General features: G+C 41.6%; 6 protein-coding genes across 13 annotated transcripts in view; all 6 read left to right on the top strand.

The window, feature by feature from the left end:
- Window positions 1–27,806, top strand: part of LOC132981948 (protocadherin gamma-A11-like) — a 292,678-nt gene that overhangs the window by 53,066 nt on the left and 211,806 nt on the right. For 4 of the 8 annotated variants that reach the window (XM_061048118.1, XM_061048102.1, XM_061048117.1 and 1 more), the window contains exon 1: window positions 25,175–27,577. The exons of the other annotated variants lie outside the window; for them this stretch is intronic. In XM_061048118.1, the coding sequence (XP_060904101.1) occupies window positions 25,190–27,577 (2,388 nt within the window). In that variant the 5' untranslated portion in view covers window positions 25,175–25,189. Of the gene's footprint in view, window positions 1–25,174; window positions 27,578–27,806 lie in introns of those variants that run through there. 8 annotated transcript variants of the gene reach the window in all.
- On the top strand, window positions 551–3,401 carry LOC132981972 (protocadherin gamma-A12-like). Its single transcript, XM_061048156.1, has one exon. The coding sequence runs from the start codon at window positions 996–998 to the stop codon at window positions 3,399–3,401; it is 2,406 nt and encodes an 801-aa protein (XP_060904139.1). The 5' UTR covers window positions 551–995.
- On the top strand, window positions 4,675–7,534 carry LOC132981970 (protocadherin beta-15-like). Its single transcript, XM_061048154.1, has one exon. The coding sequence runs from the start codon at window positions 5,120–5,122 to the stop codon at window positions 7,532–7,534; it is 2,415 nt and encodes an 804-aa protein (XP_060904137.1). The 5' UTR covers window positions 4,675–5,119.
- LOC132981976 (protocadherin gamma-A12-like) lies at window positions 10,848–14,143 on the top strand. The gene has a single exon (XM_061048161.1). The coding sequence runs from the start codon at window positions 10,947–10,949 to the stop codon at window positions 13,326–13,328; it is 2,382 nt and encodes a 793-aa protein (XP_060904144.1). The 5' UTR covers window positions 10,848–10,946; the 3' UTR covers window positions 13,329–14,143.
- LOC132982546 (protocadherin gamma-A11-like) lies at window positions 14,190–17,523 on the top strand. Its single transcript, XM_061049101.1, has one exon. The coding sequence runs from the start codon at window positions 15,115–15,117 to the stop codon at window positions 17,521–17,523; it is 2,409 nt and encodes an 802-aa protein (XP_060905084.1). The 5' UTR covers window positions 14,190–15,114.
- Window positions 20,863–24,628, top strand: LOC132981975 (protocadherin gamma-A12-like). The gene has a single exon (XM_061048160.1). The coding sequence runs from the start codon at window positions 20,994–20,996 to the stop codon at window positions 23,373–23,375; it is 2,382 nt and encodes a 793-aa protein (XP_060904143.1). The 5' UTR covers window positions 20,863–20,993; the 3' UTR covers window positions 23,376–24,628.

Raw genomic sequence — 27,806 nt, 5'->3', positions numbered from 1 at the left:
TTATGTTGAACATGATGTTTTATTAAATCCATTTTCCTTCTACATTCTCATTAGTCCTCATCATTCTGTCCTTGGTACTCTTTACTTCCAACATTAAGCCTCATGCTTTTTATGTGATTATAACATTACTTTTCAAGATAGGTCTTAAATAAGTGCACATTTCTGGCTTGTTTTGGTATTTGAGTTTACTAGTCTGCACTGATCGAGCCACTGTTGTGTCTTGAGTAGAGCTGAATCTAGTTTTCTTTGCCTCTGACCTTGGTGCTGAAATGTCACGTTGCTCCCTGGATGAATTCTCAGGGTAATAATAACAACATATGTTTGCTGTTGTTTTTTTTACTTCGAATTATGAATTGGCTTTGTTTGTCTTTTATGCAGTTTATTCCACAAGTCCAAAGCCATCATATTTTGTAAACATGTTGAGTTGTAAACACAGTATCTGAAATTTTGACAGAAAGAGAAATTGAAAGATGGACCAGTGTGGGAGCTTGTCTCCTTGAGGTTATACTGCTTAATGAAAAGCTGTTAAAGTGACTGATAAAAGAGTATTTAATGTGGAACTGAACAGAAACTGTTTGTAGTATTTCTAATATTAGCATTACTATTTGTTCCCTAGTGAAATGCTTAAAGTGGAATTTTTAAATGTAGTCTTTGAATGCAGTGTTCAAACCTGTCGCGTTGAAGAAGAGAGTCAATGTCTTACAACTTCTGCAGGGCACTGTATGATAGCTTTTAAAACTGCATTCTCAAACATTTCCACTGATAGTGGATTTCAAAATAAACTGCTATGTTTAAGTCGTACTCACGGTGTCACTATAGACCAGCAAAGGAGTCATATGTTCAGACTGCTTTTCACACCACCCACTACTTCGATCGACCATCCCTGTGGTCTTTGTAGCCTTCAGTACCGACTACAAATGCTTGGACGGCACAACAATTACCGTATTTAATGCTCTAAACCACCGTGTTCTAACGGGAATATTAGGTCTGTAAGGATGATGTTTGAACGGGGCTTTCTTCAGAGCTCCGTCTTTGTCGTTTTCTTTGTTGTGGTGCATTACACACACGGAGACCTGAGCTTTTCTGTACAGGAGGAGCTGAAGCGCGGATCTGTTATTGGAAATATCGCCAAGGATCTGGGCCTTGAGGTGGGCAGACTGTCTGCTCGCAAAGCTCGTGTTGACATGGAGGGCAACGACAAACAATACTGCGGGGTTAACCTTCGTAACGGAGACTTGTACGTTACTGAAAGGATTGACCGGGAGGAGCATTGTGGGGAAAAGCCTTCTTGTGTTCTCAAATTCGACTTGGTCTTAGAGAATCCATTGGAGTTACACCGGCTGTCTCTGCAGGTGCAGGATGTCAACGACAATGCACCAATTTTCCCGAAGGATATTATAAAGCTAGAAATCAGAGAATCAGCTGTCAGAGGAGCCAAGTATCGTATTAATGCAGCACAAGATGCAGATATAGGCACGAACTCAGTTGAGAGCTACATTTTGCAACAAAATCCTCACTTTGTGTTCAAAATTCAGACGACAAGTGCTGGCAGTAAATACGGTGAGTTAGTTTTGGATAAGGAATTAGACCGAGAGGAGCAGCAGGAAATGAAATTACTGCTCACAGCTGTGGATGGAGGCTCTCCTCAAAGATCCGGGACTGTAGTCATACACGTCATTGTACTTGATGCTAATGATAACGCCCCTGTGTTCACTGAGACCGTATACACGGCAACGTTAGCGGAAAACTCCCCTATCAATACCCCAGTTATCACTGTAAGCGCATCTGACTCTGACGAAGGTGTAAACGGAGAGGTAACATATGAATTTAGTCGAATATCTGATAAATCACAAACGCTTTTTTCACTAGATGAGAAAACTGGAGTTATCGGTGTAGCTGGTACCATCGATTATGAAGAGGGAGCAAAATATGAAGTTTTTGTCGAGGCCAAAGATGGTTATGGTCTCTCTTCAGAAGCAAAAGTGATTATTGATGTCACTGATGTGAATGATAATGCCCCGTTGATTTATCTGAAATCACTGACTAACCCCATACCTGAGAACGTGTCACCTGGTACAGAGGTGGGCATCATTAACGTGCAGGATAGAGACTCTGAGACTAACAGACAGGTCCGCTGCTCCATTCAGCAGAATGTCCCTTTTAAGTTGGTTCCTTCTATTAAAAACTATTATTCTGTGGTGAGCACAGGACAACTGGACCGTGAACTAGTGTCTGATTACAACATTACAATCACTGCCACTGACGAGGGCTCTCCACCTCTGTCCTCCTCTAAAACTGTTCAGTTATCTGTAGCAGACATCAACGACAACCCACCTGTGTTTGAGGAACAGTCGTACAGCGCATATGTGAGTGAAAATAACAAACCTGGCTCCACTTTATGTTCCGTTAGTGCTCGAGACCCCGACTGGAGACAGAACGGTACAGTGATTTATTCTCTGTTATCCGGTGAGGTGAACGGTGCCCCGGTGTCCTCCTATGTGTCAGTGAACGGAGACACGGGGGTGATCCACGCTGTGAGGTCGTTTGATTATGAACAGTTCAGGAGCTTTAAAGTGCACGTGATGGCCAGAGACAACGGTTCTCCTCCACTCAGCAGCAACGTGACCGTGAGTGTGTTCATATCGGATGTGAATGATAACTCTCCTCAGATACTGTACCCTGCTCCGGAGGGCAACTCCTTCATGACCGAGCTGGTCCCCAAAGCTGCACACGGAGGCTCTCTGGTGTCCAAAGTGATAGCGGTGGACGCGGACTCCGGACAGAACGCCTGGCTGTCCTATCATATAGTGAAATCCACTGATCCGGGACTTTTCACTATTGGTATCCACAGCGGAGAGATCAGTACCCAGCGGGACATTTCTGAGTCTGACAGCATGAAACAGAACCTCATTGTGTCAGTGAAAGATAACGGACAGCCCTCTCTGTCTGCCACCTGTTCCATGTATTTACTGATTTCTGATAATTTGGCCGAGGTGCCAGAACTGAAGGACATTTCTTATGATGAGAAGAACTCCAAACTGACCTCTTATCTGATCATCGCACTGGTTTGTGTGTCCACATTTTTTCTGACCTTCATCATCATCATCATGGGTGTGAGGTTTTGTCGCAGGAGAAAGCCCAGATTGTTGTTTGACGGAGCAGTCGCCATCCCCAGCGCTTATCTTCCTCCTAATTACGCAGATGTTGACGGCACAGGGACTTTACGCAGCGCTTACAATTATGACGCCTACCTGACAACAGGGTCTCGAACCAGTGACTTTAAGTTTGTGTCATCTTACAATGACAACACACTGCCAGCAGACCAGACTCTGAGGAAAAGTCCTACAGACTTTGCTGATGCTTTTGGAGACTGTGATGACTCTCTTGAGGTAGGAACATGAGACAATTATCGCTAGATCTCTTGCAATAGCAATCATTCCATTTTAAAATGAAGTATCACAAGATACTTTAAGGTTAATTTGGTTAAGAGTTTTCAAGAACTTTGTCTGTCCTTTATTTATTACATTGAATCTGAAAGTTCTCTTAAACTCCTTTGGGTTACCATTTTTCATGTTTTTTCTTTCCCGTGGGAACATTGGAGCTTTCTGTTTATAACTGTAGGATGTAACAATCAGTTTGGTCTCTTTTGTGTCATTATTCCTGACAGTGTAATCTGATACAACACAGATGGTCTTGGATTTTTTGTGTTTCTTTGGTCTTCTAAAGGTAGAGTTAAGTTCCCTTGACTTCAAGGTCTTATGGGTTGGTGTTTTCAATCAGTCCCTGAATTGAGTAGTGTTTATTTGAATGTGTGATATATTAATGTTGGATGTCCTTTTAGAGTTAGGTTATTGACTATTTTTGTTTTGTTTGGAGGAAATCTGGTTCCAGTGATTTTATTATACTTTGTTGGTTAGTTTTTTATGGTTTAAAGATTCATATTTCCTTTTGCTATGCTGCAAACATGTCTCATATTTCAGTCTGACTTTGGATTTCTCTTGAAATCTGAGGGTATTTTTATTTATTTACTCTACTCTTTCGAATTGTTTTTTCAATGATTGACCAAGCTAGGGGTATTTAGCCGTGATGCAGTGTGTGTTGTATATCGATTACCAATTTTATTTTTATGTTGAACATGATGTTTTATTAAATCCATTTTCCTTCTACATTCTCATTAGTCCTCATCATTCTGTCCTTGGTACTCTTTACTTCCAACATTAAGCCTCATGCTTTTTATGTGATTATAACATTACTTTTCAAGATAGGTCTTAAATAAGTGCACATTTCTGGCTTGTTTTGGTATTTGAGTTTACTAGTCTGCACTGATCGAGCCACTGTTGTGTCTTGAGTAGAGCTGAATCTAGTTTTCTTTGCCTCTGACCTTGGTGCTGAAATGTCACGTTGCTCCCTGGATGAATTCTCAGGGTAATAATAACAACATATGTTTGCTGTTGTTTTTTTTACTTCGAATTATGAATTGGCTTTGTTTGTCTTTTATGCAGTTTATTCCACAAGTCCAAAGCCATCATATTTTGTAAACATGTTGAGTTGTAAACACAGTATCTGAAATTTTGACAGAAAGAGAAATTGAAAGATGGACCAGTGTGGGAGCTTGTCTCCTTGAGGTTATACTGCTTAATGAAAAGCTGTTAAAGTGACTGATAAAAGAGTATTTAATGTGGAACTGAACAGAAACTGTTTGTAGTATTTCTAATATTAGCATTACTATTTGTTCCCTAGTGAAATGCTTAAAGTGGAATTTTTAAATGTAGTCTTTGAATGCAGTGTTCAAACCTGTCGCGTTGAAGAAGAGAGTCAATGTCTTACAACTTCTGCAGGGCACTGTATGATAGCTTTTAAAACTGCATTCTCAAACATTTCCACTGATAGTGGATTTCAAAATAAACTGCTATGTTTAAGTCGTACTCACGGTGTCACTATAGACCAGCAAAGGAGTCATATGTTCAGACTGCTTTTCACACCACCCACTACTTCGATCGACCATCCCTGTGGTCTTTGTAGCCTTCAGTACCGACTACAAATGCTTGGACGGCACAACAATTACCGTATTTAATGCTCTAAACCACCGTGTTCTAACGGGAATATTAGGTCTGTAAGGATGATGTTTGAACGGGGCTTTCTTCAGAGCTCCGTCTTTGTCGTTTTCTTTGTTGTGGTGCATTACACACACGGAGACCTGAGCTTTTCTGTACAGGAGGAGCTGAAGCGCGGATCTGTTATTGGAAATATCGCCAAGGATCTGGGCCTTGAGGTGGGCAGACTGTCTGCTCGCAAAGCTCGTGTTGACATGGAGGGCAACGACAAACAATACTGCGGGGTTAACCTTCGTAACGGAGACTTGTACGTTACTGAAAGGATTGACCGGGAGGAGCATTGTGGGGAAAAGCCTTCTTGTGTTCTCAAATTCGACTTGGTCTTAGAGAATCCATTGGAGTTACACCGGCTGTCTCTGCAGGTGCAGGATGTCAACGACAATGCACCAATTTTCCCGAAGGATATTATAAAGCTAGAAATCAGAGAATCAGCTGTCAGAGGAGCCAAGTATCGTATTAATGCAGCACAAGATGCAGATATAGGCACGAACTCAGTTGAGAGCTACATTTTGCAACAAAATCCTCACTTTGTGTTCAAAATTCAGACGACAAGTGCTGGCAGTAAATACGGTGAGTTAGTTTTGGATAAGGAATTAGACCGAGAGGAGCAGCAGGAAATGAAATTACTGCTCACAGCTGTGGATGGAGGCTCTCCTCAAAGATCCGGGACTGTAGTCATACACGTCATTGTACTTGATGCTAATGATAACGCCCCTGTGTTCACTGAGACCGTATACACGGCAACGTTAGCGGAAAACTCCCCTATCAATACCCCAGTTATCACTGTAAGCGCATCTGACTCTGACGAAGGTGTAAACGGAGAGGTAACATATGAATTTAGTCGAATATCTGATAAATCACAAACGCTTTTTTCACTAGATGAGAAAACTGGAGTTATCGGTGTAGCTGGTACCATCGATTATGAAGAGGGAGCAAAATATGAAGTTTTTGTCGAGGCCAAAGATGGTTATGGTCTCTCTTCAGAAGCAAAAGTGATTATTGATGTCACTGATGTGAATGATAATGCCCCGTTGATTTATCTGAAATCACTGACTAACCCCATACCTGAGAACGTGTCACCTGGTACAGAGGTGGGCATCATTAACGTGCAGGATAGAGACTCTGAGACTAACAGACAGGTCCGCTGCTCCATTCAGCAGAATGTCCCTTTTAAGTTGGTTCCTTCTATTAAAAACTATTATTCTGTGGTGAGCACAGGACAACTGGACCGTGAACTAGTGTCTGATTACAACATTACAATCACTGCCACTGACGAGGGCTCTCCACCTCTGTCCTCCTCTAAAACTGTTCAGTTATCTGTAGCAGACATCAACGACAACCCACCTGTGTTTGAGGAACAGTCGTACAGCGCATATGTGAGTGAAAATAACAAACCTGGCTCCACTTTATGTTCCGTTAGTGCTCGAGACCCCGACTGGAGACAGAACGGTACAGTGATTTATTCTCTGTTATCCGGTGAGGTGAACGGTGCCCCGGTGTCCTCCTATGTGTCAGTGAACGGAGACACGGGGGTGATCCACGCTGTGAGGTCGTTTGATTATGAACAGTTCAGGAGCTTTAAAGTGCACGTGATGGCCAGAGACAACGGTTCTCCTCCACTCAGCAGCAACGTGACCGTGAGTGTGTTCATATCGGATGTGAATGATAACTCTCCTCAGATACTGTACCCTGCTCCGGAGGGCAACTCCTTCATGACCGAGCTGGTCCCCAAAGCTGCACACGGAGGCTCTCTGGTGTCCAAAGTGATAGCGGTGGACGCGGACTCCGGACAGAACGCCTGGCTGTCCTATCATATAGTGAAATCCACTGATCCGGGACTTTTCACTATTGGTATCCACAGCGGAGAGATCAGTACCCAGCGGGACATTTCTGAGTCTGACAGCATGAAACAGAACCTCATTGTGTCAGTGAAAGATAACGGACAGCCCTCTCTGTCTGCCACCTGTTCCATGTATTTACTGATTTCTGATAATTTGGCCGAGGTGCCAGAACTGAAGGACATTTCTTATGATGAGAAGAACTCCAAACTGACCTCTTATCTGATCATCGCACTGGTTTGTGTGTCCACATTTTTTCTGACCTTCATCATCATCATCATGGGTGTGAGGTTTTGTCGCAGGAGAAAGCCCAGATTGTTGTTTGACGGAGCAGTCGCCATCCCCAGCGCTTATCTTCCTCCTAATTACGCAGATGTTGACGGCACAGGAACTTTACGCAGCGCTTACAATTATGACGCCTACCTGACGACAGGGTCTCGAACCAGTGACTTTAAGTTTGTGTCATCTTACAATGACAACACACTGCCTGCTGACCAGACTCTGAGGAAAAGCCCGACAGACTTTGCTGATGTTTTTGGAGACTGTGATGACTCTCCTGAGGTAGGGACCTATTTCCACTGACGACTTTTGTTCAACCTCTTCTTCGTTGAAGCGCTCTTTTTTTTCCCTATCATTCTTTCTTTCTTAGTTTCTCAGGGAAATGCAAAACATATTTTATTATCACATCAACTTAGTGAATATACTGTATATGCAGCTATTGACATCTAATTAATTTTCCTAGGATTTCATCCAGTCGTCATAACTATGTGTTCTGTATGTCACCAGATATTTTCATTTGAATCCCAGCCGGCTTGTTTTTTTTTTTTTAATTGTTCAAAGTGCTCAGAGTTTTCATTCTCTCAAAGTAGTTGATAATATAATGGAACGGCTATTTTCAGGGTACTCTAGACCCATGGTTTTCAACTGGTTGGCCGCTGAGCCCTTTTCACACAGATGTTTGCCTCGGAAGAAAGTTGTGGCCAAAAGGCTATGCTACACTTTAAATTTGAAGGACATGTGTCCTATGATACATTGTGTGTGCTTTTGTGGTGTAGTTGTTTTAAGAAGCAAAAGCGTGAAGATTGTTTTAATGCTGCCATTTTAGCATAGCAAAATGCAAAGGAAACACTGAAATATGTGTTTTTGTACATTGAGGATAAAAATGGACAAAACCTTGATGTGTTATGTGCAGCACAGTGCTGTCACATGAAAGCACAAAGCCATTAAAACTGAATCATCATTTAGAAACGAATCACCCTGCTTATAAACACTGTTGACTCCTTTCAAACACAAATGTTGTACTGTTGGGTTTTGTGATGTTGACATATCAGTGCTATGAGGTTTTGTTCCATCTCATGACCAAAGTGCGTAGTTTTTCATTAGATAAACTGAGTTGTTGAATTTTTTCAGAAATAATAGTTGTGCTTTGTCATTCAGGAAGTAGTTATGAATCCTAAGGAGTTGAGAACCACTCTTCTAGACGTATCATATGCAGACACTCGTAGTAATGTGTGTGTTTTGTCTGGCATGCCTTCCTTATCAGGACTCCAGAGGTTAAATCAAACAAGATTAAGTTTCCACTTTTCTTCTCGTCATTTTTTCTGCCTTACTGTATTCTGAATGGCTCCTGGAAACATAAAACATAAAAAAACATAACATCCATCCGTGGTGTTCACAAACTCTTGAATTGTAGTCGGGTTTCTTTGTTTGACCAGGTGAGTCAGTAGAAATACTTATCTGACCCTTTCCTGTTGTGGTTTAAAACCTTTATTATGAGCTTGAAAACAACATGTTGCAGACTGATTTAAAACATTCATGTATTTTACATGTTTTTAGTTTGTGGAGAGATGTCTGTGTGTCTGTCTCGTCTTTGCTCAGTGGGTATGCTCTTATTCCTTTTCAGGATATTAACTTGTTTATGGCTTTGTCTATAACCTTCCCCCCGGCATTTATTTCTGTAGTATCAACATTCACGTTTTGACCAATTTGCAAGCTGTCTGGCAAGTTTCATATTCTGCTAGGTTTTTATTACAGAAATAAGTCTTGTTTTTCTTTTGCTGCTTAAAAAAATCTTGTTGCTGGCCGCTACTTGTAGGCCCCTGATTGATTATGACGATGTCTTATGCATCATCTTAGTGCTTTAAATCTTTGAATACTGTATGTCATGGTGCGTTGAAGTTCATAACAAATCTTAGGGCTCTGATTCAACATTGTACAATGTATTATCGAGTTGGCTGGTCTGCATTGTTTTTGCAAAGACAAAATAATTGTCTTGTCCGTATTCATAGGGCTATACTTAATCTGCTTCCCTCATACTTGTGTAATTGTTTATTAGAAAAGTGCTGGAAGCAGCAGCCTTGGCTCTGCAACCCAGTCACAAAATGTATTTTTGTTACATGTTCCCAACGTGTGTCTTGAAATGGGGAAAAGGAGTTACGGGTACGCTGCTCCTGTAGCCTGAAATCTCTTGCAGGATGACTTGTGCTTGGGGAGCTGTTCTAAATCTTTTTAAAAGTAGATTGAAGGTTTTGGAGGAAGATGCTTTGAATAATGACCTTTCTGCTCTATGACTCAAGATATGCTGATCTGTGTATGAATTGCTCTGGGTTATATGTCTGTAACTTGTGTATTGTGCTGCGGCCCATCTTTACCAGGACACTCTTGTAAATAAGATTTTATTCACAATAAGGATCTACAAGACATTTAAAGGTGTCAAGTAATAGATCTGTCAGAGATCAGACATTTAATTGCATATTGTTATTTTAGGAACTATACCCAGCACTTACAATTATGACATCAATCTGACAACAGGGTTTCCATCCAGTGACTTAAAGTATGTGTCATCTTACAACAACAACAACACACTAACTGCAGACCAGATTCTTAGTGAAATGCCTACAGACTTTTCTGATGCTTTTAGAGACTGTAATGGTTCTTTTGAGGTACCAACTTTTGCCAGGGTTGCCATTTTCTGATGGAGTAACACAGATAGTCTGTTCCGTAACACTGGGCCAGAGTTATCAAGAACTTTTCATGTCTTTGGTAAATTGTTAAGTTTATTCAAGCTTCATTGGGCTCATGTTTTTATTTGCTGTTTCTTCTGAGCGTGGAAATGTGTATTTGAGATAGTTTATTGTTGACGTGACTTTTCTTTATGCTCTAGAATGAGTTGATCTGTTGTTGAGTTTGGAAGAAACCTGATTTCTGCTGTTTTACTCCTGTGGCTGGTCTTTGTTTGGGTTTATGAAGCAATTATCGTTTTGCATTTAGACAGACAGTGTCTGATATATTTGAGCACTTTAAAAAAATATTTTGTTGAATTATGAGATGTTTTTCTCTTCTGCAACCCCCCCATTATTTTATACTTGGTGCCCCTTACCTCAAAGCTGATTGATCTATCAGAGACATAATTGATTATGCCACATAGTAACATCAGAATCAGAAATACTTCATTAATCACTGGGGGAAATTCGATTGTTACAGTTGCTGTTAAAGTTTTTGGGTTTTAGTTTCAGTTAAAACTATTTGTACATTATATTCCATTAGAGAGAGGCTCATTATTTCAATCTAAAAAGTGCACACATGCATTAATAACCAAAAGTATTTTCCTAAATCCTTAGCTATATTGTGCTTTGAATAGTGTACAGATCAATATCATTCCTATAGTTTAAAGATTCCACAGATAATGTAGTCATAATAATAGCACTATCAATATTAATAGTGTTAATAATGGTGAAAAACTCATTATATTTACAACCTGTTATTTCTTTATTCCACTCATGGTGTCGCTATTGGCCAGTCTACGTTGAACATACCCCCTCCACCCTCTGGAATACAGACCAATAAAAGGGTAATCTTCAGTTTTCGTTGTTCCCAGGATGAAGAAGTAGTAACCGTACAGTGCTGTCTACTTCTGTACAGACTGAATTGAACAATATTGAATTTGTAATTAGACGAGGGCCGTGTTTTGTGTGTAACAAACATATTTTCCGTGATGGGGCTCAAGCTCAGCAGTGTCGTTTTCTTTCTTTTGTGGCAAACCGTGAATGGAGACGTGAGCTATTCCGTCCAAGAGGAAATGAAGCTCGGATCTCTTATAGGAAAGATCGCAAAAGATCTCAGTCTGGACTCCAGAAGACTGTCTGCCAGAAACGCCCGCGTCGATGGATCAGGGAAGCGTAAACGTTTTTGCGAAATCAATCTCAGTACCGGAGATTTGATTGTTGCCGAACGGATTGACCGGGAGGAGCTGTGTGGGGAGAAGCTGTCGTGTGTTGTAAAACGCGACCTTGTGCTGGAGAATCCACTGGAGTTGCATCCCTTCACTCTACACATTCAAGATATCAACGATAACTCCCCACAATTCAACGAAGAAATTATCAATATTGAAATTCAGGAGTCTGCTGTCAGAGGAGCTCGTTTTGTGATAGAGGAGGCGCATGATGCGGATGTAGGACAAAACTCAGTTCAACAGTACAGCCTGAGAAAGAATGACAATTTCATTTTGGCTGCTAATGGAAACACAATCGAGCTTGTTCTTGATAAAGAGCTCGATCGAGAGAAGCAAAAAGAGATCAATTTGCTCCTCACAGCTTTAGATGGAGGCTCTCCTCAGAGATCAGGTACAGTAGTCATACACGTCACTGTCCTGGATGCTAATGATAACGCCCCAGTGTTCAGTCAGGCCGTCTATAAAGCCAGTCTGCCTGAAAACTCTCCTTTAGGTACTGTGGTGGTCACAGTGAGTGCTACTGATGCAGACGAGGGAGTTAATGGAGATGTGACTTATGAATTTGGACATGTTCCTGAAGATGTAAAGAAGATTTTTAGTATTGACCGTAAAACCGGAATAATCAAATTGAATGGTTTGATCGACTATGAAACTGTTTCGTCATATGATTTGCGAATTAGAGCTAGGGATGGTTTGGGATTATCTTCATACTCAAAGGTAACCATTGATATCACCGATGTCAACGACAACATCCCTGTAATTTATTTGAAATCTCTGGCAAATCCAATACCTGAGAACGTGTCACCTGGTACAGAGGTGGGCATCATTAACGTGCAGGATGCAGATTCTGATAATAACCAACTGGTCCGCTGCTCCATTCAGCAAAATGTCCCTTTTAAGTTGGTTCCTTCTATTAAAAACTATTATTCTGTGGTGAGCACAGGACAACTGGACCGTGAACTAGTGTCTGATTACAATATTACAATCACTGCCACTGACGAGGGCTCTCCACCTCTGTCCTCCTCTAAAACTGTTCAGTTATCTGTAGCGGACATCAACGACAACCCACCTGTGTTTGAGGAACAGTCGTACAGCGCATATGTGAGTGAAAATAACAAACCTGGCTCCACTTTATGTTCCGTTAGTGCTCGAGACCCCGACTGGAGACAGAACGGTACAGTGGTTTATTCTCTGTTATCCGGTGAGGTGAACGGTGCCCCGGTGTCCTCCTATGTGTCTGTGAACGGAGACACGGGGGTGATCCACGCTGTGAGGTCGTTTGATTATGAACAGTTCAGGAACTTTAAGGTGCACGTGATGGCCAGAGACAACGGTTCTCCTCCACTCAGCAGCAACGTGACCGTGAGTGTGTTCATATCGGATGTGAATGATAACTCTCCTCAGATACTGTACCCCGCCCCGGAGGGAAACTCCTTCATGACCGAGCTGGTCCCCAAAGCTGCACACGGAGGCTCTCTGGTGTCCAAAGTGATAGCGGTGGACGCGGACTCCGGACAGAACGCCTGGCTGTCCTATCATATAGTGAAATCCACTGATCCGGGACTTTTCACTATTGGTGTCCACAGCGGAGAGATCAGGACCCAGCGGGACATTTCTGAGTCTGACAGCATGAAACAGAACCTTATTGTGTCAGTGAAAGATAACGGACAGCCCTCTCTGTCTGACACCTGTTCCATGTATTTACTGATTTCTGATAACTTGGCCGAGGTGCCAGAACTGAAGGACATTTCTTATGATGAGAAGAACTCCAAACTGACCTCTTATCTGATCATCGCGCTGGTGTGTGTGTCCACCTTTTTTCTGACCTTCATCATCATCATCATGGGTGTGAGGTTTTGTCGCAGGAGAAAGCCCAGACTGTTGTTTGACGGAGCAGTCGCCATCCCCAGCGCTTATCTTCCTCCTAATTACGCAGATGTTGACGGCACAGGAACTTTACGCAGCGCTTACAATTATGACGCCTACCTGACAACAGGGTCTCGAACCAGTGACTTTAAGTTTGTGTCATCTTACAATGACAACACACTGCCTGCTGACCAGACTCTGAGGAAAAGTCCTACAGACTTTGCTGACGTTTTTGGAGACTGTGATGATTCTCCTGAGGTAGGAACCTTTTTCAAATGACATTTTGCGTTGAAGGTGGTTTTGAAGCCCTCGCCGTTCTTTGTTTTGACTTGTTACTTTCTTTCTTTTTGTTTTGTTGTTTTGTGACTACAGTTCATTTGGATTTCATATGAAGGGAGGAAAAATAACAAAAACAAGTTGAGGTGGTTCTTGAAGAACGTAGATTTCAGCTTTCTCTGACATAATTGTTGCTGATCTGTTTTTACTTAAGACTTTTTGCCCAAACAGCAAAGCCTTCATAAATATACATTCTGATTAAATCCAGCTCTATTCATACCACCACACTATCTCTTCCCTCTCTCCCATCTGTAAGCTACACACACATGCACCCTCGCACACAAACACACACACTTAAAGGGATGGTCCCTTTCCAAACTTCTTTGAAATATTATAGTGATTTACTTGGCATTTAAAGATTACGTTTCACAGTATTGCACTTTTTTGTACGTATTACTCTAATGGTACTTGAATGTCTCTCAACTTTTGCGTTGCCATTTCGATGTTCAGTAACTTTCTCTGTCCGTGGTGCTGAACTCTGTTTGTTGCTGTGATACAGTTCAGACCTAGTTTACCTCTCTGTTTCTGCTGCTGTTATACCCTTTGCTAAATTGCACTTCCTAAACACTTCTTCCCCCAACTAAAGCTAAAGGAAACATGAACGATAGGTATTGTGTGACGAACTTTGAATTCCCTTGTTGCTGAAAGGTGCTATATAAATACACGTCCCTTGCCATTCCGGTTTCTTTGTCCTTGGTCTTGAATCTTTTGAATTTGCTCATGACTTTTGGAGATTGTTAAATTCTTTTTTTAATCAACCCCTCCCCATTTTCACATCTAGTTTCAATGAATTTGTTAGTTTATAGGTTTTGATAAAACTGTCAATTTTAATTTGTCCTGTGTTTCCAAAATAAATGTCAGTACACTAGTCCGGTGTCGTTGGCAGTGTCTCTTTTGGATTGATACTTGTTAGAATCTGATCAGTTTTTATTGTTAATGAGATGCTGACTAGAACAATATGAGAATATTAAACATGGAGATGTTGTGTTAATTGTCTTGTGTCAGTGATGCCCCGCTTGCTGAGAGATCGGCCATGTGTGTATTTGTGAAAAAGCCTTTTGGTTAAGTAAGCCATGCTGTTCACTCAAGTGAAATTAGTATATTTGTTGATGTGGTATAATTGAATTTTGGAAAAATTAGCGCATTTTGTTTCAGGCAACCTTCAAATAATCCATGTTTTTTAAGTTGGAAGAATGAAACAACTTTGTTTGTCTTTTCAATCACGTTGCGTTGAAGCATATTTTTACTTGTCTTAGAAGATTGATCTGTCCCCTGAGTTAACAGAATCCTTACAGTACTCAAGTTAAATGTGTCTCTGAAGCAGTGCGTTTAGTGTGAGCATGTCATTTCTATGTCTGTGTGTTTGAAAACACATAACAGATCTATTTGGAGTCAAAACGGTCCTTCTCGAAACGAAGTTAGAAATATATTTTTTTTCTAGAAGTACTTAAAATATATACTTATACATTTACAGGGGGGAAACATCTCCATGTTATACCTCACAAATACTCATGGTGTCAGTGTATACTAGCAAACGAAAGGGCACGGTCATTCTCCACCCTTCTGTCTCAACGAATTCAAAGCCTGACTCTGCTCTCGTACCGCAATTGACGAAACCCACTTTGTGTTGGACTGCTATGTGTCTTTTTTATTTGCTGGATTAAACACGGATCCAACATTGATCTGTTGAAAAGGTTATTGTAAGAATACGGTCGTTCTCGCAGTAACAATGGGATACATCAGTTCTGTGCTGCGTTACGGCCTTGCTGTTATTTTGTTCGTCCTCCACCCCGTCTGTGGAGACGTGAGCTACTCTATCCCGGAGGAAATGAAACGTGGATCTGTAATTGGAAATATCGCGAAGGACCTGGGATTTGAAACTGGCACACTGTCTGCTCGCACGGCTCGCATTGACACCGAGGATAACAGTGTTAAGTACTGCGGGGTGAATCTCAATACAGGAGACTTGATCGTACATGAAAGGATTGACAGAGAAGGGCTTTGTGCGAAACGAGCATCGTGTGTTCTGAAACAGGAACTCGTTTTGGAAAATCCTTTAGAAGTGCACCGTATTAATATCCGCGTTCAAGATATCAACGACAATTCACCTCAGTTTAAGGAAGAGTCACTCAAGATCGAAATTCAGGAATCGGCAGTTAAGGGTGCGCGTTTTCTTTTGGACGAGGCACACGATGGAGATATTGGAGAAAATACTGTTCAAGGATACTCTTTACAGCAGAATGACCATTTCAAATTAAATGTCAAGACAAAGGGCAGTGGACGAAAATATGGTGAATTATTTTTAGACAAAGAATTAGACAGAGAGGACAAAAGAGAGCTCATGTTGTTGCTTACAGCATTTGATGGAGGCTCTCCTCGGAGATCAGGGACTGTAGTCATACATGTCATTGTACTGGATGCTAATGATAATGTACCCGTGTTCAGTCAGACCGTCTATAAAGCCAGTCTTCCTGAAAACTCTCCTTTAGACACATTGGTAATCACAGTCAGTGCTACTGATGCAGACGAAGGTTTAAATGGTGAAATAACTTATGGATTTGATGATGTTTCAGATGACAACCAAGTTTTCTCCCTGGACTCCAAAACAGGAGATATTAAGGTCGCTGGATCTATTGATTATGAAAAAGAATCGTCATATGAAATGCAGATTAGCGCTAAAGATGGATTAGGATTGGCGTCATACGCAACTATAGTCATTGACATTACTGACATGAATGATAACGCCCCAGTGATATACCTAAAATCACTGAAGAATCCCATACCTGAGAACGTGTCACCTGGTACAGAGGTGGGCATCATTAACGTGCAGGATAGAGACTCTGAGACTAACAGACAGGTCCGCTGCTCCATTCAGCAAAATGTCCCTTTTAAATTGGTTCCTTCTATTAAAAACTATTATTCTGTGGTGAGCACAGGACAACTGGACCGTGAACTAGTGTCTGATTACAACATTACAATCACTGCCACTGACGAGGGCTCTCCACCTCTGTCCTCCTCTAAAACTGTTCAGTTATCTGTAGCAGACATCAACGACAACCCACCTGTGTTTGAGGAACAGTCGTACAGCGCATATGTGAGTGAAAATAACAAACCTGGCTCCACTTTATGTTCCGTTAGTGCTCGAGACCCCGACTGGAGACAGAACGGTACAGTGGTTTATTCTCTGTTATCCGGTGAGGTGAACGGTGCCCCGGTGTCCTCCTATGTGTCTGTGAACGGAGACACGGGGGTGATCCACGCTGTGAGGTCGTTTGATTATGAACAGTTCAGGAACTTTAAGGTGCACGTGATGGCCAGAGACAACGGTTCTCCTCCACTCAGCAGCAACGTGACCGTGAGTGTGTTCATATCGGATGTGAATGATAACTCTCCTCAAATACTGTACCCCGCCCCGGAGGGCAACTCCTTCATGACCGAGCTGGTCCCCAAAGCTGCACACGGAGGCTCTCTGGTGTCCAAAGTGATAGCAGTGGACGCGGACTCCGGACAGAACGCCTGGCTGTCCTATCATATAGTGAAATCCACTGATCCGGGACTTTTCACTATTGGTATCCACAGCGGAGAGATCAGTACCCAGCGGGACATTTCTGAGTCTGACAGCATGAAACAGAACCTTATTGTGTCAGTGAAAGATAACGGACAGCCCTCTCTGTCTGCCACCTGTTCCATGTATTTACTGATTTCTGATAACTTGGCCGAGGTTCCAGAACTGAAGGACATTTCTTATGATGAGAAGAACTCCAAACTGACCTCTTATCTGATCATCGCACTGGTTTGTGTGTCCACCTTTTTTCTGACCTTCATCATCATCATCATGGGTGTGAGGTTTTGTCGCAGGAGAAAGCCCAGACTGTTGTTTGACGGAGCAGTCGCCATCCCCAGCGCTTATCTTCCTCCTAACTACGCAGATGTTGACGGCACAGGGACTTTACGCAGCGCTTACAATTATGACGCCTACCTGACGACAGGGTCTCGAACCAGTGACTTTAAGTTTGTGTCATCTTACAATGACAACACACTGCCTGCTGACCAGACTCTGAGGAAAAGCCCGACAGACTTTGCTGATGTTTTTGGAGACTGTGATGACTCTCCTGAGGTAGGGACCTATTTCCACTGACGACTTTTGTTCAACCTCTTCTTCGTTGAAGCGCTCTTTTTTTCCCTATCATTCTTTCTTTCTTAGTTCCTCAGGGAAATGCAAAACATTTTTTATTATCACATCAACTAAGTGAATATACGGTATATGCAGCTATTGACATCTAATTAATTTTCCTACGATTTCATCCAGTCGTCATAACTATATGTTCTGTATGTCACCAGATATTTTCATTTGAATCCCAGCCGGCTTGTTTTTTTTTTTTTTAATTGTTCAAAGTGCTCAGAGTTTTCATTCTCTCAAAGTAATTGATAATATAATGGAACGGCTATTTTCAGGGTACTCTAGACCCATGGTTTTCAACTGGTTGGCCGCTGAGCCCTGTTCACACAGATGTTTGCCTCGGAAGAAAGTTGTGGCCAAAAGGCTATGCTACACTTTAAATTTGAAGGACATGTGTCCTATGATACATTGTGTGTGCTTTTGTGGTGTAGTTGTTTTAAGAAGCAAAAGCGTGAAGATTGTTTTAATGCTGCCATTTTAGCATAGCAAAATGCAAAGGAAACACTGAAATATGTGTTTTTGTACATTGAGGATAAAAATGGACAAAACCTTGATGTGTTATGTGCAGCACAGTGCTGTCACATGAAAGCACAAAGCCATTAAAACTGAATCATCATTTAGAAACAAATCACTCTGCTTATAAACACTGTTGACTCCTTTCAAACACAAATGTTGTACTGTTGGGTTTTGTGATGTTGACATATCAGTGCTATGAGGTTTTGTTCCATCTCATGACCAAAGTGCGTAGTTTTTCATTAGATAAACTGAGTTGTTGAATTTGTTCAGAAATAATAGTTGTGCTTTGTCATTCAGGAAGTAGTTATGAATCCTAAGGAGTTGAGAACCACTCTTCTAGACGTATCGTATGCAGACACTCGTAGTAATGTGTGTGTTTTGTCTGGCATGCCTTCCTTATCAGGACTCCAGAGGTTAAATCAAACAAGATTAAGTTTCCATATTTCTTCTCGTCATTTTTTCTGCCTTACTTTATTCTGAATGGCTCCTGGAAACATAAAACATAAAAAAACATAACATCCATCCGTGGTGTTCACAAACTTTTGAATTGTAGTCGGGTTTCTTTGTTTGACCAGGTGAGTCAGTAGAAATACTTATCTGACCCTTTCCTGTTGTAGTTTAAAACCTTTATTATGAGCTTGAAAACAACATGTTGCAGACTGATTTAAAACATTCATGTATTTTACATGTTTTTAGTTTGTGGAGAGATGTCTGTGTGTCTGTCTCTTCTTTGCTCAGTGGGTATGCTCTTATTCCTTTTCAGGATATTAACTTGTTTATGGCTTTGTGTATAACCTTCCACCCGCATTTATTTATGTATAATTTATGTATCAGTATCAACATTCACGTTTTGACCAATTTGCAAGCTGTCTGGCAAGCTTCATATTCAGCAACTTTCAAAGAAGCTCATGCTGTGGCTGGGTTTTTATTACAGAAATAAGTCTTGTTTTTCTTTTGCTGCTTAAAAACAACTTGTTGCTGGCCGCTACTTGTATGCCCCTGATTGATTATGATGATGTCTTATGCATCATCTTAGTGCCTTAAATCTCTGAATACTGTATATTATGGTGCGTTGAAGTTCCTAACAAATCTTGGGTCCCTGATTCAACATTGTACAATGTATTATCGAGTTGGCTGGTCTGCATTGTCTTTGCAAAGACAATCATTGGCTTGTCCGTATTCATAGGGCTATACTTAATCTGCTTCCCTCATACTTGTGTAATTGTTTATTAGAAAAGTGCTGGAAGCAGCAGCCTTGGCTCTGCAACCCAGTCACAAAATGTATTTTTGTTACATGTTCCCAAAGTGTGTCTTGAAATGGGGAAAAGGAGTTACGGGTACGCTGCTCCTGTAGCCTGAAATCTCTTGCAGGATGACTTGTGCTTGGGGGAGCTGGTCTAAATCTTTTTAAAAGTAGATTGAAACTTATGGAGGAAGATGCTTCAGGTTGTAGATGCTTTGAATAATGACCTTTCTGCTCTATGACTCAAGATATGCTGATCTGTGTCTGAATTGCTCTGGGTTATATGTCTGTAACTTGTGTATTGTGCTGCGGCCCATCTTTACCAGGACACTCTTGTAAATAAGATTTTAATCACAATAAGGTTCTTCAAGACATTTAAAGGTGTCAAGTAATAGATCTGTCAGAGATCAGACATTTAATTGTATATTGTTATTTTAGGAACTATACCCAGCACTTACAATTATGACATCAATCTGACAACAGGGTTTCCATCCAGTGACTTAAAGTATGTGTCATCTTACAACAACAACAACAATACACTAACTGCAGACCAGATTCTTAGTGAAATGCCTACAGACTTTTCTGATGCTTTTAGAGACTGTAATGGTTCTTTTGAGGTACCAACTTTTGCCAGGGTTGCCATTTTCTGATGGAGTAACACAGATATTCTGTTCCGTAACACTGGACCAGAGTTATCAAGAACTTTTCATGTCTTTGGTAAATTGTTAAGTTTATTTAAGCTTCATTGGGCTCATGTTTTTATTTGCTGTTTCTTCTGAGCGTCGAAATGTGTATTTGAGATAGTTTATTTTTGACATGACTTTTCTTTAAGCTCTAGAATGAGTTGATCTGTTGTTGAGTTTGGAATAAACCTGATTTCTGCTGTTTTACTCCTGTGGCTGGTCTTTGTTTGGGTTTATGAAGCAATTATCGTTTTGCATTTAGACAGACAGTGTTTGATATATTTGAACACTTTAAAAAAATATTTTGTTGAATTATGAGATGTTTTTCTCTTCTGCAACCCCCCCATTATTTTATACTTGGTGCCCCTTACCTCAAAGCTGATTGATCTATCAGAGACATAATTGATTATGCCACATAGTAACATCAGAATCAAAAATACTTCATTAATCACTGGGGGAAATTCGGTTGTTACAGTTGCTGTTAAAGTTTTTGGGTTTTAGTTTCAGTTAAAACTATTTGTACATTATATTCCATTAGAGAGAGGCTCATTATTTTAATCTAAAAAGTGCACACATGCATTAATAACCAAAAGTATTTTCCTAAACCATTAGCTATATTGTGCTTTGAATAGTATACAGATCAATATCATTCCTATAGTTTAAAGATTCCACAGATAATGTAGTCATAATAATAGCACTATCAATATTAACAGTGTTAATAATGGTGAAAAACTCATTATATTTACAACCTGTTATTTCTTTATTCCACTCATGGTGTCGCTATTGGCCAGTCTACGTTGAACATGCCCCCTCCACCCTCTGGAATACAGACCAATAAAAGGGTAATCTTCAGTTTTCGTTGTTCCCAGGATGAAGAAGTAGTAACCGTGCAGTGCTGTCTACTTCTGTAAAGACTGAATTGAACAATATTGAATTTGTAATTAGACGAGGGCCGTGTTTTGTGTGTAACAAACATATTTTCCGTGATGGGGCTCAAGCTCAGCAGTGTCGTTTTCTTTCTTTTGTGGCAAACCGTGAATGGAGACGTGAGCTATTCCGTCCAAGAGGAAATGAAGCGCGGATCTCTTATAGGAAAGATCGCAAAAGATCTCAGTCTGGACTCCAGAAGACTGTCTGCCAGAAACGCCCGCGTCGATGGATCAGGGAAGCGTAAACGTTTTTGCGAAATCAATCTCAGTACCGGAGATTTGATTGTTGCCGAACGGATTGACCGGGAGGAGCTGTGTGGGGAGAAGCTGTCGTGTGTTGTAAAACGCGACCTTGTGCTGGAGAATCCACTGGAGTTGCATCCCTTCACTCTACACATTCAAGATATCAACGATAACTCCCCACAATTCAACGAAGAAATTATCAATATTGAAATTCGAGAGTCTGCAGACAGAGGAGCTCGTTTTGTGATAGAGGAGGCGCACGATGCGGATGTAGGACAAAACTCAGTTCAGCAGTACAGCCTGAAAAAGAATGACAATTTCATTTTGGCTGCTAATGGAAACACAATCGAGCTTGTTCTTGATAAAGAGCTCGATCGAGAGAAGCAAAAAGAGATCAATTTGCTCCTCACAGCTTTAGATGGAGGCTCTCCTCAGAGATCAGGTACAGTAGTCATACACGTCACTGTCCTGGATGCTAATGATAACGCCCCAGTGTTCAGTCAGGCCGTCTATAAAGCCAGTCTGCCTGAAAACTCTCCTTTAGATACTGTGGTGGTCACAGTGAGTGCTACTGATGCAGACGAGGGAGTTAATGGAGATGTGACTTATGAATTTGGACATGTTACTGAAGATGTGAAGAAGATTTTTAGTATTGACCGTAAAACCGGAATAATCAAATTGAATGGTTTGATCGACTATGAAACTGTTTCGTCATATGATTTGCGAATTAGAGCTAGGGATGGTTTGGGATTATCTTCATACTCAAAGGTAATCATTGATATCACCGATGTCAACGACAACATCCCTGTAATTTATTTGAAATCTCTGGCAAATCCAATACCTGAGAACGTGTCACCTGGTACAGAGGTGGGCATCATTAACGTGCAGGATGCAGATTCTGATAATAACCAACTGGTCCGCTGCTCCATTCAGCAAAATGTCCCTTTTAAGTTGGTTCCTTCTATTAAAAACTATTATTCTGTGGTGAGCACAGGACAACTGGACCGCGAACTAGTGTCTGATTACAACATTACAATCACTGCCACTGACGAGGGCTCTCCACCTCTGTCCTCCTCTAAAACTGTTCAGTTATCTGTAGCAGACATCAACGACAACCCACCTGTGTTTGAGGAACAGTCGTACAGCGCATATGTGAGTGAAAATAACAAACCTGGCTCCACTTTATGTTCCGTTAGTGCTCGAGACCCCGACTGGAGACAGAACGGTACGGTGGTTTATTCTCTGTTATCCGGTGAGGTGAACGGTGCCCCGGTGTCCTCCTATGTGTCTGTGAACGGAGACACGGGGGTGATCCACGCTGTGAGGTCGTTTGATTATGAACAGTTCAGGAACTTTAAGGTGCACGTGATGGCCAGAGACAACGGTTCTCCTCCACTCAGCAGCAACGTGACCGTGAGTGTGTTCATATCGGATGTGAATGATAACTCTCCTCAGATACTGTACCCCGCCTCGGAGGGCAACTCCTTCATGACCGAGCTGGTCCCCAAAGCTGCACACGGAGGCTCTCTGGTGTCCAAAGTGATAGCGGTGGACGCGGACTCCGGACAGAACGCCTGGCTGTCCTATCACATAGTGAAATCCACTGATCCGGGACTTTTTACTATTGGTATCCACAGCGGAGAGATCAGTACCCAGCGGGACATTTCTGAGTCTGACAGCATGAAACAGAACCTCATTGTGTCAGTGAAAGATAACGGACAGCCCTCTCTGTCTGCCACCTGTTCCATGTATTTACTGATTTCTGATAACTTGGCTGAGGTTCCAGAACTGAAGGACATTTCTTATGATGAGAAGAACTCCAAACTGACCTCTTATCTGATCATCGCGCTGGTGTGTGTGTCCACCTTTTTTCTGACCTTCATCATCATCATCATGGGTGTGAGGTTTTGTCGCAGGAGAAAGCCCAGACTGTTGTTTGACGGAGCAGTCGCCATCCCCAGCGCTTATCTTCCTCCTAATTACGCAGATGTTGACGGCACAGGAACTTTACGCAGCGCTTACAATTATGACGCCTACCTGACAACAGGGTCTCGAACCAGTGACTTTAAGTTTGTGTCATCTTACAATGACAACACACTGCCTGCTGACCAGACTCTGAGGAAAAGTCCTACAGACTTTGCTGACGTTTTTGGAGATGGTGATGATTCTCCTGAGGTAGGAACCTTTTTCAAATGACAGTTTGCGTTGAAGGTGGTTTTGAAGCCCTCGCCGTTCTTTGTTTTGACTTTTTACTTTCTTTCTTTTTGTTTTGTTGTTTTGTGACTACAGTTCATTTTGATTTCATATGAAGGGAGGAAAAATAACAAAAACAAGTTGAGGTGGTTCTTGAAGAAAGTAGATTTCAGCTTTCTCTGACATAATTGTTGCTTATCTGTTTTTACTTAAGACTTTTTGCCCAAACAGCAAAGCCTTCATAAATATACATTCTGATTAAATACAGCTCTATTCATACCACCACACTATCTCTTCCCTCTCTCCCATCTGTAAGCTACACACACATGCACCCTCGCACACAAACACACACACACACACACACACACACACACACACACACACTTAAAGGGATGGTCTCTTTCCAAACTTCTTTGAAATATTATAGTGATTTACTTGGCATTTAAAGATTACGTTTCACAGTATTGCACTTTTTTGTACGTATTACTCTAATGGTACTTGAATGTCTCTCAACTTTTGCGTTGCCATTTCGATGTTCAGTAACTTTCGCTGTCCGTGGTGCTGAACTCTGTTTGTTGCTGTGATACAGTTCAGACCTAGTTTACCTCTCTGTTTTTGCTGCTGTTATACCCTTTGCTAAATTGCACTTCCTAAACACTTCTTCCCCAACTAAAGCTAAAGGAAACATGAACGATAGGTCTTGTGTGACGAACTTTGAATTACCTTGTTGCTGAAAGGTGCTATATAAATACACGTCCCTTGCCATTCCGGTTTCTTTGTCCTTGGTCTTGAATCTTTTGAATTTGCTCATGACTTTTTGAGATGGTTAAATTCTTTTTTTAATCAACCCCTCCCCATTTTCACATCTAGTTTCAGTGAATTTGTTAGTTTATAGGTTTTGATAAAACTGTCAATTTTAATTTGTCCTGTGTTTCCAAAATAAATGTCAGTACACTAGTCCGGTGTCGTTGGCAGTGTCTCTTTTGGATTGATACTTGTTAGAATCTGATCAGTTTTTATTGTTAATGAGATGCTGACTAGAACAATATGAGAATATTAAACATGGAGATGTTGTGTTAATTGTCTTGTGTCAGTGATGCCCCGCTTGCTGAGAGATCGGCCATGTGTGTATTTGTGAAAAAGCCTTTTGGTTAAGTAAGCCATGCTGTTCACTCAAGTGAAATTAGTATATTTGTTGATGTGGTATAATTGAATTTTGGAAAAATTAGCGCATTTTGTTTCAGGCAACCTTCAAATAATCCATGTTTTTTAAGTTGGAAGAATGAAACAACTTTGTTTGTCTTTTCAATCACGTTGCGTTGAAGCATATTTTTACTTGTTTTAGAAGATTGATCTGTCCCCTGAGTTAACAGAATCCTTACAGTACTCAAGTTAAATGTGTCTCTGAAGCAGTGCGTTTAGTGTGAGCATGTCATTTCTATGTCTGTGTGTTTGAAAACACATAACAGATCTATTTGGAGTCAAAACGGTCCTTCTCGAAACGAAGTTAGAAATATATTTTTTTTCTAGAAGTACTTAAAATATATACTTATACATTTACAGGGGGGAAACATCTCCATGTTATACCTCACAAATACTCATGGTGTCAGTGTATACTAGCAAACGAAAGGGCACGGTCATTCTCCACCCTTCTGTCTCAACGAATTCAAAGCCTGACTCTGCTCTCGTACCGCAATTGACGAAACCCACTTTGTGTTGGACTGCTATGTGTCTTTTTTATTTGCTGGATTAAACACGGATCCAACATTGATCTGTTGAAAAGGTTATTGTAAGAATACGGTCGTTCTCGCAGTAAAATGGGATACAGCAGTTATGTGCTGCGTTACGGCCTTGCTGTTATTGTGTTCGTCCTCCACCCCGTCTATGGAGACGTGAGTTACTCTATCCCGGAGGAAATGAAACGTGGATCTGTAATTGGAAATATCGCGAAGGACCTGGGACTTGAATCTGGCACACTGTCTGCTCGCACGGCTCGCATTGACACCGAGGATAACAGTGTTAAGTACTGCGGGGTGAATCTCAATACAGGAGACTTGATCGTACATGAAAGGATTGACAGAGAAGGGCTTTGTGCGAAACGAGCATCGTGTGTTCTGAAACAGGAACTCGTTTTGGAAAATCCTTTAGAAGTGCACCGTATTAATATCCGTGTTCAAGATATAAACGACAATTCACCTCAGTTTAAAGAAGAGTCCCTTACATTTGAAATCCACGAAATGGCAGCTAAGGGTGCTCGTTTTCTTTTGGACGAGGCACACGATGGAGATATTGGAGAAAATGCTGTTCAAGGATACTCTTTACAGCAGAATGAGCATTTCAAATTAAATGTCAAGACAAAGGGCAGTGGACGTAAATATGGTGAATTAGTTTTAGACAAAGAATTAGACAGAGAGGACAAAAGAGAGCTCATGTTGTTGCTTACAGCATTTGATGGAGGCTCTCCTCGGAGATCAGGGACTGTAGTCATACATGTCATTGTACTGGATGCTAATGATAATGTACCAGTGTTCAGTCAGACCGTTTATAAAGCCAGTCTTCCTGAAAACTCTCCTTTAGACACATTGTTAATCACAGTCAGTGCTACTGATGCAGACGAAGGTTTAAATGGTGAAATAACTTATGGATTTGATGATGTTTCAGGTGACAACCAAGTTTTCTCCCTGGACTCTAAGACAGGAGAGATTAAGGTCGCTGGATCTATTGATTATGAAAAAGAATCGTCATATGAAATGCAGATAAGCGCTAAAGATGGGTTAGGATTGGCGTCATACGCAACTTTAGTCATTGACATTACTGACATGAATGATAACGCCCCAGTGATATACCTAAAATCACTGAAGAATCCCATTCCTGAGAACGTGTCACCTGGTACAGAGGTGGGCATCATTAACGTGCAGGATAGAGACTCTGAGACTAACAGACAGGTCCGCTGCTCCATTCAGCAAAATGTCCCTTTTAAGTTGGTTCCTTCTATTAAAAACTATTATTCTGTGGTGAGCACAGGACAACTGGACCGTGAACTAGTGTCTGATTACAACATTACAATTACTGCCACTGACGAGGGCTCTCCACCTCTGTCCTCCTCTAAAACTGTTCAGTTATCTGTAGCAGACATCAACGACAACCCACCTGTGTTTGAGGAACAGTCGTACAGCGCATATGTGAGTGAAAATAACAAACCTGGCTCCACTTTATGTTCCGTTAGTGCTCGAGACCCCGACTGGAGACAGAACGGTACAGTGATTTATTCTCTGTTATCCGGTGAGGTGAACGGTGCCCCAGTGTCCTCCTATGTGTCTGTGAACGGAGACACGGGGGTGATCCACGCTGTGAGGTCGTTTGATTATGAACAGTTCAGGAACTTTAAAGTGCACGTGATGGCCAGAGACAACGGTTCTCCTCCACTCAGCAGCAACGTGACCGTGAGTGTATTCATATCGGATGTGAATGATAACTCTCCTCAGATACTGTACCCCGCCCCGGAGGGCAACTCCTTCATGACCGAGCTGGTCCCTAAAGCTGCACACGGAGGCTCTCTGGTGTCCAAAGTGATAGCGGTGGACGCGGACTCCGGACAGAACGCCTGGCTGTCCTATCATATAGTGAAATCCACTGATCCTGGACTTTTCACTATTGGTGTCCACAGCGGAGAGATCAGGACCCAGCGGGACATTTCTGAGTCTGACAGCATGAAACAGAACCTTATTGTGTCAGTGAAAGATAACGGACAGCCCTCTCTGTCTGCCACCTGTTCCATGTATTTACTGATTTCTGATAACTTGGCTGAGGTGCCAGAACTGAAGGACATTTCTTATGATGAGAAGAGCTCCAAACTGACCTCTTATCTGATCATCGCGCTGGTGTGTGTGTCCACCTTTTTTCTGACCTTCATCATCATCATCATGGGTGTGAGGTTTTGTCGCAGGAGAAAGCCCAGACTGTTGTTTGACGGAGCAGTCGCCATCCCCAGCGCTTATCTTCCTCCTAATTACGCAGATGTTGACGGCACAGGGACTTTACGCAGCGCTTACAATTATGACGCCTACCTGACAACAGGGTCTCGAACCAGTGACTTTAAGTTTGTGTCATCTTACAATGACAACACACTGCCTGCTGACCAGACGCTGAGGAAAAGTCCTACAGACTTTGCTGATGTTTTTGGAGACTGTGATGACTCTCCTGAGGTAGGAACATTCGCAAAATATCCCCAGGCCTTATTAAACGGTATTAGTTAGGTATTATCAGTTTGAACTTAAATTACATAGGCGTTAGGTTATAATGGTAAAGAGTTGTCAAGAACTATGTGTGTCCTTGATTAGTACAACTTTAGCCAAAAGTTCCTTCAAGGTTCATTACTTTGGTGTTTTTCATTTGTTCACTCGTTGGGAGCACTGGCGTTTTCATGACATACCT

Source organism: Labrus mixtus, chromosome 10 (assembly GCF_963584025.1).
Source record: "Labrus mixtus chromosome 10, fLabMix1.1, whole genome shotgun sequence".
NCBI classification, from domain to species: Eukaryota; Metazoa; Chordata; class Actinopteri; order Labriformes; family Labridae; genus Labrus; species Labrus mixtus.
This window is presented reverse-complemented; position numbering and strand designations above follow the sequence as displayed.